The following is a 22,168-nucleotide window of genomic DNA, read 5'->3' on the forward strand; positions in this document are numbered from 1 at the left end:
TTTGATTAACAAGATTGCAATGTACACTCTTGAATTATCAATCCAAATTTCCAATCAAGCTAATCCAAAGTTGTTGACTAACAAGATTGCATGTACACTCTTGAATTATCAATCCAAATTTCCATCAAGCTAATCCAAGCAAAACTGGTAGCTCTCCTCTTCCATTTTAATGTCTCAAAACATGTACTGAAAGTTAAACAGGTTCACAGCTTATAGTGAATTACAAGAAAAGTTTCTTTAGCATGTTGATTAGTGATTGGTCCTTTGAAAATTGGTACTTAAGGTTCTTAGGAAAAGCATGAAACTAATAAAACAATCCTTGTTCCTAATTCTATCAGTATAATAACATTATCAACAATAACACATTGATAGATGTTTCATCATGCGGTATGATGGCATGATGGTAGGCCATTCTCGGTAACCTTCAATGGATGGTGTTTTGTATCAAATAAGAATTTTGATGCAAACTTGAATTGGCCATGACTATTAGCAATCAAAGGCGTTCCCAACTTCTTTATCATCTCGTTTTGTAGATAGAAAGTTTTGTCCTCCCTGGGGTTAGGCCATTTCCACTTATCGATTGTTCCTGTGAAATCCGGTGCACCATGGCCTGCCCTATTTTGTGTAATTTGGGGATTTGAAATGCTTTGGAGTAAAGGTTGATTTTAACATTGTAGTGACATATTCATAGTGGGGAAAGGGGTTTGCACATCATGATATTTGGGGAACACACATTTGACTTGGTAAACCACACCAATCTATCCCAACTGCCCAAACCTCTGCAACCCTGCCCCCCCCAGCGGCCCCAATCCTCACCTCTGCAAACTCCCTGTCCGCCCCCTCCCCTCTGCCCACCCCACTAATTCTGAGGTGCCCACACCCTTGGCAGCATCAGTTTTCAAATCAAGACTAATTTCCATGAAGATGTTAGGCACATTATAATGGTCATGATTTACAATATTTGCCCATCCGAGAACATGCGAGATTACTATGTGATAGGCTACAGACTATTATATAGCCTAAGCTCTCACAATTTTTCCTAAATATTATATTAAGCAATTAATATTCCAAGATGCTAATGTTAAAATGGAGAAAGAATATGCTAACTTTACTCATTTGATGATGTCACAGTTGAATGCAACTTAGAAGGTTTGTGATTCCACAAAGGTCAGGTGATAAAATCATCAATGTCTGTTGAAACTGTCCTAAGGGTCACATGTGATGTAATGGAGGTTGCAGTGCATTCTGGGTACAGGAAGTACCTACTGTGCACACCTTATAGAAGTATATATTGGGCTCTATTGTTTTGTTGATCAGTAGTACTGCAAGTGTGCTTTGTGAGATAGGAATAATACGTGGTAACTCGCATTACAGCGGTAACTCGCATTACTGGTAACTCGCATTACAGTTTTCAGTGGCTCTTTATATCTACACACTAGGTACATTTCTAATTCTTTCAACTATTATTATACTCTTTACTTTGACTAGAAGCATAATATGAAATGGCAGGAAATTATCAGCTCTAGTGAAGAAAAAAAGTTAAAAACTTGGTCTCTCGGTAACTCACATTACGCTCTCAAATCAGCTCTGTGTTGTTACAGCCAAATATGCCTACAAACCAAAAATGTTTGGGGGAATTGTGATTAATATTTTAAGATATCACTAATGGAACTACCAATACATATATTTCAAATTTATTTAGGGTGCTTTCAAATATGGAAATCTGAGACTTTGAAATATCCATACTATTTCCTCAATATATTCCCTCAAATATCAACATTAGTCATGTATTCACATTTTTGGGTAGAAGAACATGGTAAAGTTGGAAAAAAAAGTACATAACCCAGACCCTAAATGTGTTTATAGTATATTAGAAGCAAAAAATGGCTACAGAAATGATTTTGAAAATTTGGGGTCATGTCCCTGTTTTCACGGAATCGCCCATGTATATTATCTATCAATCTATATCTATCCATCTACAGTATCTATCTATCTATCTAGATATATACATATATGTATATATATATATATCTATCTATATATCAATCTAGATCTATCTATCTATACAGTATGCAGGAGGAAGGATGATTTAAGTCATGAGATGAGACGGTGATGAGAGATGTATAGGTAGAGAGATGACAAGTCTTCCTCTGCATGTCAATAACATCAAACGGTCCGTAACGAGACAGGGAATACACATAGCTCATTCTTATTTATTTGTGGTGCGGCAGCAGATGGCAGCGAGAGATGCTTCAGTAGAGACGGGCAATCTTCAAAATTAGGAGAAAAGGATATCAAGGGATTTATTATCAAGTTTAATAAACATAAAATGTAGCGCTGAGATACATGAAAGTCTGTGGGATATAAGGCCTGGCCTAATTAACATGTATGTACTATGCAGACTGGACACAGATAGTTGATGTTTTATCACATCGTTTTTTAGTTTGGGAGGCTTGTTTTGGTATCATTGGTTTTTTTTTTATATATCAGTGATTTAAACCATTGTCCGACTCTCAACACCATACTAGTAGTACCCCTTCCAGGACATGACATTCTGTAGAGGCCATTCTCTACTGTGCATACATGTACGGAATCTTAACTTGGTGACATTTTTTGAGTTCTTGTACCAATATCAGAGCTGCCAATGGTCAATGTTTCAGCTTTGGTTGATAAAAATTGAGTAATTTAATATAAGGATAACAGACTGTATGAAAAATGTCTGTTTTCTGTGCCATATTTCCCCACTCCCCTCCCTCCCCCACCCCCATGTTGCTTCATACTAAAAGGTTCACATCTTTAAATAGTTAAAAGTAACTTCCCTACTAATTCACAGTGTGACATAGGGACACTGAAAATAAATAAATTGGACCCTCAAGATACGGCGTAACCTGTTCTACAGATCTTCTGAAAGTACTGTATATACGGAGGACTGTACCGTATGCTTCTGTGCACAGTAATTGCAATATATATATGATTGTGGTGTATGTCCATGTGATCCTTACATTTTTTTCCAGTGACTGGCCTAAAAGTCATAAATAAGTCACATTGTGTGGTTTCGTACTCCATTTGTTATTGAAAATACAAAGAAGTGAATGGTTACTACCTTTTAAAGAGATAGATTTAGTTTCCTGACCTTTCTTAATCCTCTTGCTTCTCTTCCTGTTTAGGAAGGGGATTAGTCTCTAATAGGACCAATTACCATACAGGAAATGGGGGTGGGGGGTGGGAACCTATGTGAATGGTTAGTATAACCACAAACTGCAGCTTATAACTTTTTTTCCTCATGATTAATTAAGAAATCTAATCACTAAGTAATAACCTTGTTTCCTTTTGAAGGGGTGATAAATCAAGGAAGAGTTAAATCCACTGGTCAGCCTAGAGCTGTGACTTTTGCAAAGAAATGAATTTGTTTTAAAGGTTGCATGTAAGTGAAAACAAAACTGGCATTAAAGAGGGGACAAAAGGAGAAAAAAAAACTTAAAATTAATTTCTAAAACAATTAGTTTGTCACATCTAAGGTTTAAACTACTGTACCATACCTCATGGTCATAGAAAAGTATGCTGTAGCTTTGGCTTGTAAAGTCGCATTTAAGGCCATAAAATATTTTCTGCAATTTTATGCCATTGGCATGTTGTATAGGCAGCACTCTTCTATGTTTCGTTTAGTTTTCAGACCCAAGGATTAGGAAGCCTTACAGTAGCTTATCTGAGACCCTATCCGTGTTAGATCTTGCACGTACTTTACAGTCGTTATCACACTACAGTTAATCGCTCTCATTGACTTACGCACTAAACTTGTCACTTTCCAAGGCCGAAAGAGCATAGATAAAAGTTCTCAACTGACATGTCCTACCCACCATATGATAGCTGATGGCTTGGCCTATCATAAAACATTCAACTTTTGCCACCATGACCGTTTAGATTTTGAGCTAGAAGAGCTCAAAATTTATCATAGTGCTCCCCAACCCATCTGGGAGCTGTCTCTGCAGAATCTTCTTGTTTCACCCAAGATTTTCTAAAATAACTTAAATCACCTTCAATCCTCCAGATTTTTAGACCATCAGTAGTTTATTTCGTCCTCTTCAACATCCAAGCATCAAAAAGAACATTAATGATAACTCAGAAAATCGCAAAATATGTCAATACAGTAGGTCACTTTAGGGCTATTTTCCGACAATTGTTAACCTTTCAGGCGGACATGCACTACTCTAATTGTGGTGTGTTACCTTTACTGTACTATAAATACTATACTGTACTGCACTGTTTTGCACTATACATAATATACTGTGTTATACTATTCTGTACTGTATGAACTGTACTATACTTAACGTACCTACTGTAACTCAGTAGATGTAGAAGTCCAATCTACAGCAAGGTTTCCCCTGGTATCCATGTTGTGAGGAGGCCACATCTGTTTCTGCACCTCTTCGGACAAAACAGTACCAATATCACCGCCTCACTGTTTCAGAGAAGGAATAATAAATGCAATGATTGCAATCCAACTGTTTACCTTTTTTTAGAACCCATTCCGTCATCTGACGTTGAAAAATTGGCTGTGAAGAATAAATTATAGCAACAAATAAATGTTCTTCTGCCTATTTAACACAGTTTTTATCTAATTTATTGACTCCCACCCTACCCCCCCCCCCCCCATGTATGCTCACGTCCTCAAGTGTCACAAACCATTTACCGCCTCTCACAGATGATATCCTGGCCAGTTTACATATATGTCAACTGTGCATGCTAACTATAACAGACTACTTGTAACCGCCAGTCATCACCCACACATTGTTACATTTGTTGTGAAATTTACTCTCGGGACTGAGAGTGTAGGACACATGACTACGATCCTACAAATCAAATTTCTCACGAAATTTAAAATCTTATTTTAAAAGAAAAGTCACCTTTTGCCATTGAATAATTATGTCACACTTGTTTATGCATTCAAATATTTGTCCTACAATCTGAAAAATGTAACGGCAAGGTGGCCACCCACTCATCACATTACATTTTGTGACATTTACTTGAAGTAAAAGCATCTAGACGACTCCATGTGATTACGATCTTGTGTTAAGAGACCAATTTCAAGCAAGTTTTAAGTATCATGTAATCCCTATTTATAGATTTAAATATTTGCCTTGCAATGTGCTATGTAAATCCGCCATTAAACCTTCCATTTCATTTCCTCTCTCTCTGTCTTCTCCTTTTCAATTCCAGGAGTATATAGCAGTCTCACATAACCGGCATCGTGTCGCACAAACCCGTGGAGGAGCAGTACCAGGCTGACTTGGTCGCCTACAAGAAGATGGATCCGGATAATCCAGACACGTCCGACGATGGCGGGTTCCTAGCCGTAGCGGCGACCGCCGCCACCGAGGCGGGAAACCTCAACAACAGTGCGGCCGCCCCGACAGACAACTCCGGCAACGTGTCCCCGACAAAGTCCTCCTCCTCGCCGAGTAAGACCAGCCGCAGGAACCGGGGCAAGGAGTCGGACGAAGAGAGTCAAAAGTCCCATCGGAGCAAAAAGGGCCGAAAGAACAGGAATAAGGACCCGGAGACGACAGACTATGACAGCGACAGGAGTAGGCGGAGTCACAGAAAGTCACGCAACGACGGAGATAACAAATCGGTCAACTTCTCGTCTGCTGCCCTCACTACAGATTCAGAGAGAGAAGAGGTTAGAGGACATATGGTTGTTGCTAAAAGATTTAAGAGAACCTCCTCCAGTCTGTTTGTTGGTGTCGTTATGTAAATGTATTGTGTTAAATATAGTTTTGGCATTATATGACCTGAAAAGAGGAAAAATTAGAGCAAAGCAAAAAAATAAAAAATTTTGCCAATGTTTAGGTGAGAATCTGAGAACATTTGCGTGTGTTTACTCGGTTACATGCGTGATGTCTCAACCACGTTTGTATTAACATCCCAAAAAATTTGTAACAAATGGTGTCTGTTTTCCTGTCATTCCTGCGACTCAGATTGACAACAACCCTGGGGTAATAAAGTTGAACGTATTCTTGTAACTGTTATGTGCTGTTTTATCAATGTAATTGAAAATTATATGCAAAACTGAAAATTTAAATTTGACTGTACACAAACTAGCTAAATTAGACAGTATTTTAATGCAGTAACATGAGGACTGGTTGGTGGGGGTGGGGGAATGCTTGTGGCGCAGATGTCTTTAACATCAATTGTAAACATGGAGAAGGAATTGCTAAATTTTTTCGTTTCATCACCACCTCCAAAATTGTGGCAATATTGAATATAAATTGGTCTTTAATATCTTAGAGCTGTTTAAGATCATATTTTGCTGCTTACCAAACCTCTCAAGGTTTACCCTCAAGGACACTTTTCTTGTTTCTCTAATAGCAGTTTGGCAGTGTCTGTTAATTTGTCCATGAAAGGTTGAATGGGATTATAGTTGTCTATCCATCATGTTCAATGCCACATTTATGTTCAATGCCACATTCATAGACGTGCTCTGTCCTTGGAATTAAAGTTCTTTGATTACACATTTTATTTACACAGCAAGGTTTTATATTTAAGTGGAGTTAAATTTAAAGAGAATTATGAAACTTACACAAGAAGAAAGTGCACAATAAAAATATATATATATATAAATGTATAAAACTGGTAACAAAGTACACTTAATTTGGCACAAAGATGATTTGTCCACAGTTAAGGTACTGTATCATGGATGTTAAAAGTAAAGCAACAACAGCTGACAAATTTTGCTCATCAAGGATGAGTCAAAAACGTCAAAAACGATACCTGGGCTTATTATCGTCTCTGTAAATCTGCAGTGTCTAATTGCATGAAACTACGGACCATAATCGATATTGTGAGTGAGCCTGAGGGAACAAGAATCTCACCTGATAGTTTCGCATTGTAACAATACTACCACATGTGTTGATTAATCCTCTCACAGGATGGCTTTAAAAGTTGACAAGACTACTGTATGGGAAGGGACACCATATAAATTGACACAGCTATGAAGCTTTACTCTTCTTAGATCAAGACTTAAACATGTCCAGCAGTCTACATCGTCTTAAATCACTATAATAACATTCATTCTCTACTTTTATCTTCTTTGTTTTTCTTTCTGCCGTACTTCAGGTGATCGAGGTCCAGATTCTCCCGCAAGATGATAACTGGGGGGATAATACCACCGCCATCACCAGCGGGACCTCGGAGCGGTCGTGGTCAGATCTCGATATCAGTCGACTGGGCCGGCCCATCGATAGGCGTCGCCATGGCCTGGACTGCCACCGTTACTTTGGTTACATCGTCGCCATCGGGTTGGGCGCAGCAGCTTTCTTTTCTCCCGTGGCATTCGTCATCATCCCCAATACCATGTGGACCCCGAACCCGTGCGGGACGCCCTGCGACGGCCTCTTCATTAGCATGGCTTTCAAGCTCTTCATCCTGGCCGTCGGAACCTGGGCTCTTTTTGTTCGCAAGCCCAGGTACACTCTGCCGAGACTCTACGTTTACCGGCTGGCGGTACTGGCGCTCATACTGGTGCTGCTAGTCGCCTATTGGTTGTTTTATGGAGTACGGGTCATCATCCCAGGCGAACTCGATTACGAGGGGACAGTACAATACGCAGTGTCCTTGGTGGACGCCCTGCTCTTTGTCCATTACCTAGCTCTGATACTACTGGAGCTGCGACAGTTACAACCTGCGTACATGATCAAGGTCGTCAGGTCTCCAGACGGCGCCAGTAAATACTACACCATCGGTCAGCTCAGCATTCAGAGAGCGGCCATCTGGATCTTGGAACAATATTACCGGGATTTTCATATCTATAACCCCCACCTGCTGCACGTCCCGACCTCCCGCACCCCTAACAAAGCCAACAAGTACAAATTCTATAGCGTCGACGGGGGAGGCAACAACGAGTCGGTCACCGGCCGCGCCCGAGCGGTGATGGCCTCGGAGGGGAGAAGAAAAGAGACGGGGGTGGGTAGGAACGACAGGTTCTACGAAGAGCAGGAATACGACAGAAGGGTCAAGAAACGAAAGGCCAGGCTGGAGATAGCCACGGAGGATGCATTCACCCACATTAAGCGTCTCCACGAGGACCGAGGGGCCTCCCATGTCATGGACCCTACGGAAGCAGCCCAGGCTATCTTCCCTTCGATCGCTCGGTCGTTACAAAAATATTTACGGGTCACAAGGCAACAGCCTCGTTGGAATATGGACACTGTGATCCGACATCTGGCCACGTGCATAAGTTATAACATGTCCCCCAAGGCCTTTCTGGAGGCGTTCTTCACCCCGGGCCCGCCGGTGGTCGATAGTATACGTGACACGACCAGCAACCAAACTTGGGAGCTCGTCTCGGATACTCTGGTATCCAGATCACTCTGTGAGGGTACGACCTTTCAGCTCCGCCACCGGGAAATTCAGCTCCAAGTTTATATCATGAGGATTCCTCATTTCAAACTGAACGAGGAGGCATACGACTATAAAAATAATCGTTTTACCTTGAGGCTTCAATCGGAGACTTCTGTGTAATAATTTGTCCCAGGAAAGCAAACTTGTATAAATAATATGTTGGATGTCTACGCATTTACGGTCATAAGCCATCTTCGTTGTCGCAGGAGAAACCCACCCATGCAGTGGTCATCGTTGGGTATGACCAAGACGTTGGTTAGATCTTGGAGCTCAAATTAAGGTTCAAGTTTGATGTACACATTATTAGTACTTAGCAACTTGAGTTACGATATGCAAAGATCTAGTGGAACAGAAACAGCTAATGGTTAATGGTCACCAGTATTGCCCCAAATATGCTAGAAAGAGTTCAAAATTTCAACACAGCAGCATTTTAACTGTCACCCTCTCAGAGATAAAGAATTGTGTAATTTAATCCTTCTTTTTATGTCTGAGAGTAATTTTAAAAAGTCAGAATCTCTCAGAAAATATTTCAAAAACATTTCAACCATTGTTGTCGACAGTTTAAAATTTGGAAGGAAGAGTGTTAGATGTTGTGTCTAAATGTGGACCTATATGAGGGCGCTATTGCTAATTAGTTGTGTTCTCATTCTCAGTTTGAATTTCACCTGTTTAGTTTATTATATCTATCATAGTCTATGATCACTATCACATTAATAACAGTTTTGATAACCATTTGATCAGATAAGTTCAGATTCTAATTATTGCCGAAGCTTAGAATAGAACTGTTTACTATTGAAGGCCTATTTGAACTACTGCTGCTCTATAACTACAGTTTTGACTCTGTCAATACACACTATAGATCACACACTGTAATTATAGAGTCTGTTTATCAAATTGTAATTATAGAGTCTGTATTATCGTAGCCAATTTATAAATATGAATGCTTAAATCAAAACCCTGTCCGTGGAATTTGTAATCTTAAATATTTCCAGTCAGATGTTGAAGTCTCATATAATTGAGGATCTGTTAATTTGATAATTTGACTCGGTTATTTTTTGGGATCTGTTCTTTTTGACGTATTATGGAAACTGTATAACTTGGACTCTCTTATTTTTTTGGATGTTAGTTAAACACTACAAAATTATATTGCAAGACTCTATGAACAGACTCTACGGTTTGAACTCTTTAATTGTATTACAGAATCTAGATAAATTTAGATCAAAACTCAACAATATTAGTGAGTGATGGAGTTAATATTTGAATTGAAAATCTATTGTAACTTTTGAGTTTACTGATCATAACAGCTTGACCTCCATCATTTTATCTTTAGAATGTCTTGACTCTACTAACTCTATTGTAGAGTTATGCATAGTTAGGGTAATTTTAAAAGAATTTCGGAGAGCTCAAGCAATTTAGGTCAGACTCTAGATTGATTTAGTATTTTAAACACTACAAATTCATAGTGGGTAGCTAGTGTTGTTACTGTTTGTTCTGTGGTTACATCCAGCAAGTTCTATGAAATAATAGAGTTCAAACTCATTGATACTAGAGTCTGTTTAAGTACAGTCAAGCTAGGGCGGTATTTCTGTGAAATATTTTAACAGCTCTATCATTAAATTTCATACTATATAGATAGCTTAGTGTCCTGCTATGCAGGTCTTCTGATTGACTCCACTATGGTACTATAAAAAGCCAATAGAACTAAGTGTGTCTACTGTGCAGTAAAGGTGTCTATCTCGCAGCTTGATATCTGGACTTCCATGACTTAGTACTGTGTCTTCATATGAGGTACCACCTTTCATGATGAGGCATACATCTCACAATGAGGGTACCACCTTTCATGATGAGGCATAATTCTCATTATGAGGTATACCTCTCAAGATGAGGTACCACTTTTCATGATGAAAGTACCCCCTTCACATAATGAGGTATAACCCTCATAATGAAGTACCACCTTTCTTGAGGTATAACCCTTATAATGAGGTACCACCTTTCGTGATGAGGTACCAGCCTTGCATGATGACGTACACACCTCACAATGTGATGATGAGGTATAACCCTCATAATGAGATACCAACCTCACAATGAGACTACCAATGCCTGCAACTCTACATCATCGAACTTCCACATCTGCTGCTGCAGCTTTTAAATTTTGTTCTTACTTTCAAAATTTTGTATGTTCTTACCAAACAGTTGTGCTTATGTGGCACTGGACTATGACAACAGTTTTTTCATTCATATTTTTTTTGTTGGGTGTTTTCTGTCTTTTTTTGTGTTTTTAGAGAAATCCTTTTGTAATGATCTTAACAATTACCCTTATAATCGGTAAAAACTCAGTGGTTTTGAAACTATTAATATGACAATGTTAAAAGTGAAGGACTTTAAACTGTTTATTGCTAATGGTTACATAGCAGCCATTAGCAATTACAGATAGTCAGTATATCCCCCAAATATGCTAGAAAGTCAAATAATGGTCACACATGCTCAGATTTCAAGAAGCATTTGACCGCCACCCTCATAGCTCTGTTGCATCACGAGACATTTTAAATGTCAAATTGAACTCTTCTCATTGAATGGGAAGTATTTCAAGAGTCAGCAACTCAGAGAAAGTACTTTTTCCAAACTAAACAATTTTGAGCATGCTAAAGGTTGGTTGGGGGTGTGGGGAGGAGGGGGCAACATTGATGACCTTTAACCTTTTCTGAAACTCATTTGGTGAATGATGAAAGTAAATCATGTAAAGTTATAGATGAGCAATTTTTGCCAGTTTTGGGGTTTTATATTTTATTTCTATTTGTCTCTCTCATTTTGGTTTCTGCATCAATGACGAAGATGGAGTTAGTTGTTCAGGAAGACTTGGCGAAATTTAGTTGTGTACTAGTAGTATTGTCAAATGTATCCTTTGTACATGTATGATAGAGTTTGCCACTGTGAATCACTGCAGATACATTGTGGGTTATTATTATTAATATTATTATTCATTGCTTAAATATTCATCTCTTTCTAACTTGCGGAAACTTTTGCTGTAAACTACACACAAAAAAAAGGTGAGGATTTGCTTTGTGTCTTGTACAAACTGTGTACTCATCTTGTGAGATAAGTGTTAAGTCTTTTTAATAATGCATTATTCACGTTTTTTCCATATTTAAGTACTTTAATGAATATGCATTATACATGTAAATCTCATTTAAATACTTAATAACTCTCTGTGATTGCCAAGTACCTCGTATTCAGGTGAAGAACTGAATTAAGCATATATGTGTGGAACGTTTAGTCGTGAATATCTTATTATTATTATTATTATTATCATTATTTTGAGTTCTCTGGAATGCCAAATTCTGGGAGAGAGTTGGCAATGGATGACACATTTAAAGGTGGGATATGGAGGACGTCATTTCATTCTTTCTGCCAGAAAATTTCAAAAGGGTGATGATATTTTGCTAGCATCTGTAAATATGTACGATGGTCAAATGAGATGAACCTAGCCTCCCCCCCCCCTCCTCCCCCGATGCGAAAATATTGCACTGTGATTATTTAAAATCTGCAATGTTGCTGTGATTAGTACTACCTCATTAGTACTCTTTAGTACTAGCTCTCTTGTCTCTTGTACAAGCTTCCCTCGTCAAGATGAGGATCCTTTAGCCAGCACAAAACAAAAAATGGATCTTCGGGTTTTCACCCTTGAACAGATTCATAACAAGAGAGCGTCTTCTTTTGACAAATACTGCATACCTTGAAAGCATTTCTTTCCACACGTATTTCTCTTACCCGTCCTCCACTGCATTAACAGGATACATCCCGAAGGGGTCTTATTTAATATCAGCTTGTCTCATTAGTACGGTAAGAATTTGCCAAGCCTGTATTTACTGAAATAATTTTATAACCCCTGTTTTACGTAGTTGCAAAAAAAAAGGACATTTTCTTTCACGTTTGCTTTTCCTTTTGTAATTGAATGTAAAAATCAGTATTACGTTTAAAAAAAAGTGATATTTGTTTGTGATGTTAGAACCTCTTTGATTTTGGTTGAATTTTGATCTTTTCTGATATTTCCAATTCAATCTTAAAATCTAATAATAATGCAGTTCCACAAAAAAATACCAAGTGTACAAATATTTGTAGAAGGGTTGGAAAAAAAACTTTTTGATGGAGTTTCTTTTATGTAAAAAATATCACTATCAATGAGTGTCTGGCTGACAGCATTTATCAAACAACGTGGAAGATATAGTTACTTGTTTTATAACGATTTCATTGGTAAAGAGAGCTGGGAGGGAGAGGGGATGGGGGTGGGGTGTATTATATATGTTTGATCAATGAGTGCTATTTTTGAGGTTTTAAACTAATTTGCCAAAGTCCATAAAAAAAAGGGCAAAAAGGGCTGCTTTTAAAGGATAATATGACAGAACTTTTGAGATGTAAATTAAATGTGAAGATGACAAGAGGTGATATGAACTCATTAACAGTGAGATATGTATTCTCATGTAATGGTACTCACTATTTTACCTATTTGTAAAATTTCGTCCATAAAAGTCATTGTTTGTTTACTTCTGGAGTACTAAGTTTGACCGATCATTTTTTTGGGGGGGTGGGAGGGGGGACGCTTCCAAAACTGAAAATGTCTGCCCGGTAAGGTACCATTCTACAAATCGCCAAAGATATTCTTTTCACCGGTAGAGTCAAAGACGTTTTCAGTTTGACATTTTGTGGGAGGTTATGTGATGTCATTACAAAACACTGCCCTCGTACGCTTTAGCCATACTACACTATAAATACAAAAGTACAAACTAAACCATTTGGTACATATTTTGTATATTTCTATTGATACCATCATGGATCCTCAAATCAGTTAATTGGTTACCATATTATTGAATTAAAACTATTAAGGTCAGCATACAAGTTTAAATGTATTATCCTCACAAGTTATAGGTAATCAATTGTTTAAGCTTACCTTAGCAATTCCTCAACATGTAGAGGTAATTTCAACAGTCATTACCTATAGGCAAAAACTTTTTAGTAGTTATCATGCATGCCATAGTAATTCCTCACTACGTTTAAATGTATGTCTGTTAAAATAGTTGGCTATGGTATAATTGATTTAACATTTTAGGGGCAACATAATTATGTGTCACAAACTTTTAAGTTTAAAGGTAACCAGCTGTTAGCTTACCATAGCCCTTGCTCATCATGTAAAGGTAATTCCATCATTAATTATTATCTTTGAAGTCAAAATCTGTGGAATTCAAGCACTATCACTTCTGGTGACATTTTATTAGCTCAATTGTTTATTTTTTTTTTCGTCTTAAAAATATAAACTTATGCTACTTCCTTCCTAAGATGTACCTAATTCATCACTGTTTTCATTTTTGTTTTTATATTTTAAATTTTTATTGTGATGTATTATCATGGCTTTTTAAAAAATTGTAGCATTGAAAACCTTGTTTTGTTATGAAAAATGCCAAAGCTCTCGTTGTCACAGTGTTCATGCGATTTGGTAGACGTCCAAAGAATTGGTTTCAAATAAAAACCTTATTCCTCTCTTGTAATATCTCTTCACTACTCGTTCTATTTTTACTCCTTAAATATTTAATTGCGCTCTTCCCAGCCCTCCCTCACCATTTCTCCTCCCCCCCCCATCATCAACCCTTCATTGCCCCTCTCGGCCCCTCCTTCACATTTCTCCTGCCCCCCATCACCAAACCTTCATTGCCTATCTCAGCCTCTCCCTCACCATTTCTCCTCCAGACCCCCCTCCCCCTATCCACCTATCACCAATCCTTCATGGCCCCTTCTTCACCTATCCTCTCTGACCATTTATAGATATCATCATCTCAGATGAATAGCAATACTAAATGATCTGTCCAAAGAACCATTTGGATATAGGTTGGTATGTTAAACATTTTCTTAACCATTACCCCCACCTCAACCCCCCACCCCACACACAACGTATGATTATACGTTACAGCAGGATCAAAAATATGCTGGCATGAGTTCACAACTCCCCTCCCCCACGGAAGGTAAATAGAGGGCGCTATTATACATTCGATATGATGGTATATGAACACCATCGACATTCGACAGTGCTACTTTATCATGCATTGGTTAGTAAAACAATGTAAAGCAAATCATGTGTTTTCTCATACATGATATAGGTCCAACAATCAATCAATCCACCGATGAAAATATATAGTCGAACTATGACAAACCCATAACGTCATACGTATGATTGCCTCTGTGCATTTGGTTCCAACAGTAGTTGGCTTCCATTCGCTTGTAGCGCCCTCTCTCCTGCTAACTATAGTTTTCGAATGCTGCTGTTATCATACTTTGTTATCATCAGATAGAATAGCCGCGATGACGTCATTATCGCTGTTTCGTTCTTCGTCCTGTAGGTGTCGTTGATTTGGCGCCTCCTGACCGTGGATGTCTGTTAGTCTCACGCCCTCTATCATCCTTTCTTCCCTTCTTTTTCACGGTTTTATCACTGGTACTTGACAGTTTTTCTTTGGTTGATAACCTCGCTAAATTAACAGAGACAAAGGGAGAAAATAGCAATAACACAAATGTAAATCAGTTAGTAAATTGATGGATAAATATTGAGAAGAAGAAACTGCAGTTGTCTTAGCAGGCTAACTTAATCCCGTCCAAATGATTACTTACCCCGCTCACCCCCCCCCCCCCCCTTTTAACTCGTTTCTCTGTCCCTCCTAACGACATGAAAGTTTAGTACACTTTTTTTTGTAAACGTCTACTAGTAACGGACCTCTTTGTCTATATAACCTTGGCCTATAATTGACAGTTATTGGACGAACACCTCTGCACCCCCCCCCCACACACAACCCACCCCCTCTCAACCCAGCGACTGAACTCTCATTAGAAAACTTAAAAACATGCAATGTTAAAGCCATGCTTACCTAGAAATGATTCTGTGATAGCTTCCTCGTCATTCAATAGAGGAATATACTCTGCTTTCTGTTCTTCGCCATTTTCTTTATAAATAAATGAAAATAGTCAAGATGCATTCAATTATAAAGTCATATCCACACAAACAAAAATGTGTTCTTTAATTGAAACATTAAGATGTGATATGGCGTTCATTGAATATAGGTGATATGACACAAAGACTTTGGTTATATGAATATGCATTGGTTTTGTTTTATGGCATACAACCAGTATTTGATACCACGTACAATCGACTATTATAGTATATGAATATACAATAGATACGGTTCGAGATATGAAAAATCATAGAGACATGTATTATGAATATTCGACAAAAGGTGTCATGAGAATATATAATAATATAGTTGGGTTGACTAATGGTATAAAATAATAATAAAATAAAAAGTACAAGCTCTTTAGAGCTTTATCTCACTGTCTTCAACTTCAAAGTTGAAAATAAAGAAACTTACTTTACTACTTCCTGTAGCTCTCTTCCACCCTTTTTTCTCCACACCTTTCTGTCTTTGTCCTTCACTAGTTTCCTCCCTACCCCCTTCCCTTAATCCTCTCTTTGTCCCTCTACGGCTCCCTACCTCTCCTCTTCCCCTTGTTGGTTTCTTTCTTCTCTCCATCCCTTGTTTACTAATTCGCTTACATCTATCTCTTTGTGTTCACCATGCTCATTAACCTGTCTGTATTCTGTGCGTGTTTTTGTCCCTTCTGTTACTGTTACTTGTCATTTAGCCTCTGAAGAAGATCCTGCTAGGATTCGAAACGTCAGGCCAACTTAAATTTACATATTGAGAAAAGAAACAACTTACTTAAAATTCTGAGTAAAATACATGTTTCACGCTCGGTAAGAACTTCGTTTGCATATCTCGATGGAGTTTCAGCTAGGAATTTGATGTTACCCTGTGTATCTGAAAGCTCAACTTCAACTGAAATAGGATGAAATAGATTTGATTAAAATATAATTAAATTCAGGAATCGAATAAAGATACCGTCTGCGAACACTGAGTCTGACTATAACTCCTGAACTTTGATATGTCAATATTTATAAAATCAAAAATAAATCAAAAAGGTAATAAAATAATAATTAATATTAAATATATATATATATATGATTACAATAAAGCTGTTGTTGAATATGCTAGAAATATATTTCGTACTTCCATGCAAAACAAGTGATTCAAATAGCTCAATGATAATTAATTACATTAACTAATTAATTCATGATTCCATTTCAAATCAATTTGTCTGCGAAATTCTTTTAATTAATCATGATGAAAAGCCGGCAGCGAAACGGAAATCAGAAAATATTTCAACGTCTTCTGCTTTATTATTATTATTAGTACGGTATTATTATGATTATTATTATTATTATTATTATTATTATTATGATTATTATGATTATTATGATTATTATGATTATTATTATTATTATTATTATTATTATTATTATTATTATTATTATTATTATTATTATTATTATTATTATTATTATTATTATTATTATTATTGTTATTATTATTATTATTATTATTATTATTATTATTATTATTATTATTATTATTATTATTATTGTTATTATTATTATTATTATTATTATTATTATTATTATTATTATTATTATTATTATTATTATTATTACATGTAGCTGGACACTGGTCCAGCTACATGAAAGACACTATACATTATATTGATTTTATCATTCAATAAAGTAGGCCTCCCCATAAATTAACCAACTTTGGGGAAACCTTAGAGCTGTATAAACACATCATGATGGACGGTACCTCGTTCTGTTATGACTGACTATACGGGAAAGGTAAAACTTGTGATGTGGTTCCCCAAGGGAGAGCTCCATTACTGAAGTAATTTCAGATACAGATGGACACCTAAATTACCCCTTTTAACACAAACTCACCATTGCTATCGCAGTGACATCTTGTTTTGATGTTTTCGAGTAATAAAGACGTCTTGCAGTTTGGGTTGAAAATCGCACTTTCGTGATCTTTACAAGAACAAGAACAACGAAAAAGATGATTAAGAACGCAAATCATACCCACTAACATTTATCTTACCATAATGCATCATATTTTCTGTTTTTTTTTTCTTTTTAATTTTTAATTCGACAAAATATATATACGTTATTAATTGCAAACGAAATAGAAATATTTCTCACAAAACCAATGTCATAAAAAGTATCAGGACGTTTTCAAATCTGCAAGTCATTGTCTTCGATTACGTAATGTTAATGTATACTACCATGAATAATGCCCCAAATCCAAACTTAAACCCAGTTACATAATATAAACAGCCAGTATTATATCTACCCACATATACAGTCTAGATGTAATAAGTGTCAAGCAAAAAGTAACAAATCTTACCTCCGTATAACACTGTTATAAACATGATTTGCTGTATGCCATCACCACTGATCGTCAGGAAACTTGGCTTGCCCTCCCAGCACCTCTTAAACTCTACAGTGTACGTATATGAACAATTTGAGCCTCTATAACAGTCTATATAAGAAGCATCCCTTGTACCACTCAGAAAACAGCGGGTTACATTCGCTCCCCACAATTTCTTTTGTCATCGATTCAAGAGCGGGTGAGTTGCAGCTATTCTGTAAATGGCCTTTTATTTACCAACTTCAAATTATACTATATAGGGTTTCAGCTTACCGATCAATATTCTTCAATCGTAAACTGATTAAAACTGTCAATAACCTTTGCTCTGCCACGCATCTTAATAGTCAGAGGTTGAATAGGGGGAGGAGGTGGAGGAACTGTCGTCATGACAACCGGACGCAGTCCCTGCTATTACAGCTAATGTAAATGACTTCGGTGAGGTGATAACTTGATTATCGCGCGGGGGACTACTTACATGACAAGATGTATGTATAATGGGATGTCGAATGGGATATCGGATGTATAATGGGATATATGGGGATGTATGGGATATCGCTTCTCGGCCTTTTGGCTAAGATCATGTGTAGTATTTGTTCCCTTTCGAAGGGTATGGTGATACACACTAGACGATGATCACACAGCCACAGTCCCGATGCAAGGGGTCTGGGCTTGAGAGCGGATCAGTCATCCGGTAGATTGGTTTTCGTGCCCAGGTTCGTTCCTGGGTGACTTTTCTTAAAAAATATGGGATATTTTGATGCTAAAACCTAGAAAATGAAGATATGTATTTAAGTAGTATGGTCTATTAACAGTTGGAGGGCCGTTGTTATGACGTAATTTCACATGAACAATAACCATATCCAAAGTTATAGTCCCCACTCAAATGCAAGTTACCCTTTACTCTAAAAAAAAAAAAAAAAATACCCGCAAGGAAGAATGTCACTTTCCACCTTGATCACTTGATCCTCTACATACCAGTCACCCCCACGTTAAAATACGAAATCAAATATTTACAGTTCCCGCCAAAACTGTAAGTCGTTGATCTGTACATTATGGAGATGTCTCGACCAGCAACATTGCAGGCTATCACGAAACGTACTTGCTCTGGACAAAATTGAACTTCTTGAGAAGGCACTCATTTTAAAGGATTTCACGCGTGGTTCCTATTCCTATTAATGCCAAAATCGCTGAGCCTACATATGATACCAGTAATATGACTGCATGTATTGTAAGCTATGCTAGAGCAGTCAAACACCGTTATCCACCGACAGAATGATCTCTAAAAACCCCAAAACGGAACTCGATTATAGGCGATTCGATAGTTCGTGACCTAACTTATTTTGACATTGGGTGCATTAGCTTCTCAGTAAAACTCGAAAGATGGGACAATAATGACAGCAGGCAAAGAATGACCGATACAACAGGTAGCATGTCAACATTTAGGGCTGCTGGGGAATACCCTAGTCTATTAAGTTAATGACGTACAATATAGAAAAGAATTAACCAGAGGAAAGGGAAACTGGGTTCACTGGGGTATTCTCCAGCAGCCCTGACAAAACTAACCTCCCAGGAGAAACTAACTACGAAAAAAATCTCTCCTGTTGCGGGAACTCTTCCCCAGAGGTAAACTTTACTACCGGAGTTTCCATAACAACTCCCTGGTTTTACTCACAGGCCCTTTAGAAACTACTTAGTTGAAAGATCTACAGAGATTATGACAATTTCATGAATTATGTGGAAGTTGGAGAATTGATATTTAGTGCTGCTTGAAAGGCAAATACTATTGTAAGTAATAACAGGCTTAATTTTAGTGTCATAAATTTGAATTAGGATATGGGGAGGGAGACATTTATAACGACTAAAGGTCTTAAGGTGATTACGATTCCTCCATTCTCTCTCAGTGGCAATGTTCATATGGTTCTTAAATAGAAAATAAGAAACGTAACCCATAAAAGATCCTGGACACGGAAACCAAATCCAAACTACCAATTCATCGTCAACCCCGTCCCCATCGTCAACCCCTTCCCCATCGCCTAAGGATTTAGGTGTCATAGATTATGTTAGTTTAGTTTTCCAATGCAAATGCCTGAAAAATACAAATGTATGTATGTATGTATGTATGTATGTATGTATGTATGTATGTATGTATGTATGTATGTATGTATGTATGTATGTATGTATGTATGTATGTATGTATGTATGTATGTATGTATGTATGTATGTATGTATGTATGTATGTATGTATGTATGTATGTATGTATGTATGTATGTATGTATGTATGTATGTATGTATGTATGTATGTATGTATGTATGTATATGTGATCTTCCCGCAAGCAGGAACTCGCGAAAGAAGCCATGGAGGCTTGTAGACTCGCAAGCTGACCGAAGCCAATCTCTCGGCACACATCCATTTAACGTCCATGTCGGGAAGTTGTTATTGAACAACACCCTTGCCAGACGACACACATTGCTGTCGGCGGGGAATCGAACCGGGGATCTCATGACTGGAAGACGCCGGCGTTAACCACTAGGCTATACACTCCAAATCATTAGCAGTTTTTTACTCCAAGTTTCCCAATCATGTGCAGTGTGTACAACTAGGCTATGCCTACAAGACAGAAGATAAATGCTTAGAGTTAATGGATAAAACAACAAAAGATAAACAAATATATATCAAATGAGGTATTTATACAAAAGATCGTACTTCAAAGATGAAAGTAAAGGTTTACGGAAAATAAAACTTGTAGACGGATGACCTCAAATTTGTCGGCCAGACAGTTTATATTACTGGTAATCAAATTCGTGCTTTACGATCATTGAACATTCAAATATACAGAAAAGTTTTTTGATCCTGTGCAGGAGCAAACAAACAACTCCGTTACACCATGTATATAAATTTGAAACGGTCATAATTTGGAACAGGGACAAACTACACTGTTAAAAAATACAGTTATTTTACGTGCGAATTTCACCGTAAATTTAACGGTGATTGTTTTAAAAAGATAACGAAAATTAGAGCCGAAAAATGTAGCAACCAAATGCAAAGCGCTGCTTAACTTCACGTGAAGAAATAAGATCAGTTTTACTTTGTAGTGTCATAATGCCTGTTTTTGTTTATGATGGAGTAAGGGAGTTGGGCAGGATCTTAAGTGAAATAAATTGCTGATTTTTATTTTAAGTTAAGATAATAATCTACATTTTGATTTTAAACAAAAACTTATTTTCCTCTTGATATAACCAAAAGGTTTATGTTTTTTTTCTTCTCTGTTTATATGTATACATATATTAATATGTATATTGCATTGAACTAGCAGTGACAATAAGACCTCTTCAATCTGTGTTCTTAGTTAGTGTTTATTTATTCTCGCAAAATTATAAGGAAATGTCTTAAATTAAAGTTGGTAGCGTTTTTGAAAAGGATAGTCGAAAGGAGAAATATAATTTTTGACTGCTAAAAAATGGACCGACATGTTCATACCAGGGAGTTGTTCCATAACAACTCCCTGGTATGAACAGCCTAGTGTATCTTTCTATTTCACAAAGCTATTTTGCCGTATCTATTTGCTGTACTGCCCAGAGAATGCCCCCGGCAACGCTTTCGATTGATGATAGGTTTGTATCGGACAGATCCTCGGGCATATAAAATACAGTGGGCAAGCACATTCGTGGTAGGCACAAACGGACTCATGGAGGCATGTATAGTTTGCACGCGAGAAAATGAGTATTACAAACGACTTGGCCAGGATATATCCTTGTGCATGCATTTCCACATAGCGTTTTTGTGGTATTAATTATTGAAGTTGTCATATTAAACTCTTAGTGAACTTGAAGCAAACAGGTGTTACGTCATACATTGAAAATAGACTGACCTGTTTCGCTTGATTTCTCACTTGCAGATCTGACCTTTGATTAGATAAAAGTCTAGATTTAACTATTAAGAGAGTATGAAGTTGACGGTATGCTTGTAACTGTAGCGAAGGCTATTCACACTGAGGTTGAGCCCAAGTGTGGAGTAAAAAAAAAAATAGATTCTAAATTTTGAAAGGGAAATAATGAAACAAATTTATCTAGCAGGCGCGTAGCAAGTGAGCGAATATGCCAAATTGTTGTCCCCATTTTAAGAATCGGGGAATTAAAAGTTGAAATTTGATATGACTTTGTATGACACCGTATATGCTCTTCCCTCTGTTAAGAATTTGAAGGAGGAATGGGAAGGGGAAGGGGAAGGGGAAGGGGGAGGGGAAGGGGAAGGGGAAGGGGAAGGGGAAGGGGAAAACTGTTTGTTCGGTAAGGGGGCCTAGATGCAAATTATAACTATCACTTCTGTGATTTGCACTACATTTGCCATGGTGAATACGGCTTTATACATTCGTGTGGAAGTTTTTGCCGTCCCCATTTCGTTCCTGAAAATTTATGGAGA

The 22,168-nt window shown here is 37.4% G+C and overlaps 3 protein-coding genes and 1 pseudogene across 5 annotated transcripts in view; 2 read left to right on the forward strand and 2 right to left on the reverse strand.

Annotated features, from left to right (window-relative positions):
* Positions 1–13,940, forward strand: part of LOC139977031 (vang-like protein 2) — a 51,158-nt gene extending 37,218 nt beyond the window's left edge. For all 3 annotated transcript variants that reach the window (XM_071985986.1, XM_071985988.1, XM_071985987.1), the window contains exons 2-3: positions 5,218–5,680; positions 7,117–13,940. In XM_071985986.1, the coding sequence (XP_071842087.1) occupies positions 5,306–5,680; positions 7,117–8,520 (1,779 nt within the window). In that variant the 5' untranslated portion in view covers positions 5,218–5,305 and the 3' untranslated portion in view covers positions 8,521–13,940. The remainder of the gene's footprint in view (positions 1–5,217; positions 5,681–7,116) is intronic.
* The window catches only part of LOC139976974 (small ribosomal subunit protein eS25-like), a 71,151-nt gene that overhangs the window by 47,700 nt on the left and 1,283 nt on the right, over positions 1–22,168 (reverse strand). The gene's annotated exons all lie outside the window — the stretch shown is intronic.
* Positions 12,494–18,042, reverse strand: LOC139977032 (uncharacterized protein CXorf65 homolog). Its single transcript, XM_071985989.1, has 5 exons — positions 17,724–18,042; positions 17,261–17,347; positions 16,158–16,274; positions 15,309–15,383; positions 12,494–14,915 (listed from the first exon to the last, which is right to left on the reverse strand). Exons 1-5 carry the CDS (start codon positions 17,746–17,748, stop codon positions 14,758–14,760), a joined length of 462 nt encoding a protein of 153 aa, XP_071842090.1. The 5' UTR covers positions 17,749–18,042; the 3' UTR covers positions 12,494–14,757.
* LOC139978092 (U2 spliceosomal RNA) lies at positions 18,299–18,393 on the forward strand (annotated as a pseudogene).

The sequence above is a fragment of the Apostichopus japonicus genome, chromosome 12, assembly GCF_037975245.1.
Source record: "Apostichopus japonicus isolate 1M-3 chromosome 12, ASM3797524v1, whole genome shotgun sequence".
Classification (NCBI taxonomy): domain Eukaryota; kingdom Metazoa; phylum Echinodermata; class Holothuroidea; order Aspidochirotida; family Stichopodidae; genus Apostichopus; species Apostichopus japonicus.

What these genes read in the sequence shown, in the direction of transcription:
- LOC139977032 (XM_071985989.1), bottom strand. Translation starts at nt 17,748, where the DNA reads ATGTTTATAACAGTGTTATACGGAG. An exon ending in ATGTCACTGCGATAGCAATG is followed by an intron (nt 16,275 to 17,260) that starts GTGAGTTTGTGT and finishes ATCCTATTTCAG; the next exon opens with TTGAAGTTGAGCTTTCAGAT. An exon ending in TATTTTACTCAGAATTTTAA is followed by an intron (nt 15,384 to 16,157) that starts GTAAGTTGTTTC and finishes TTATTTATAAAG; the next exon opens with AAAATGGCGAAGAACAGAAA.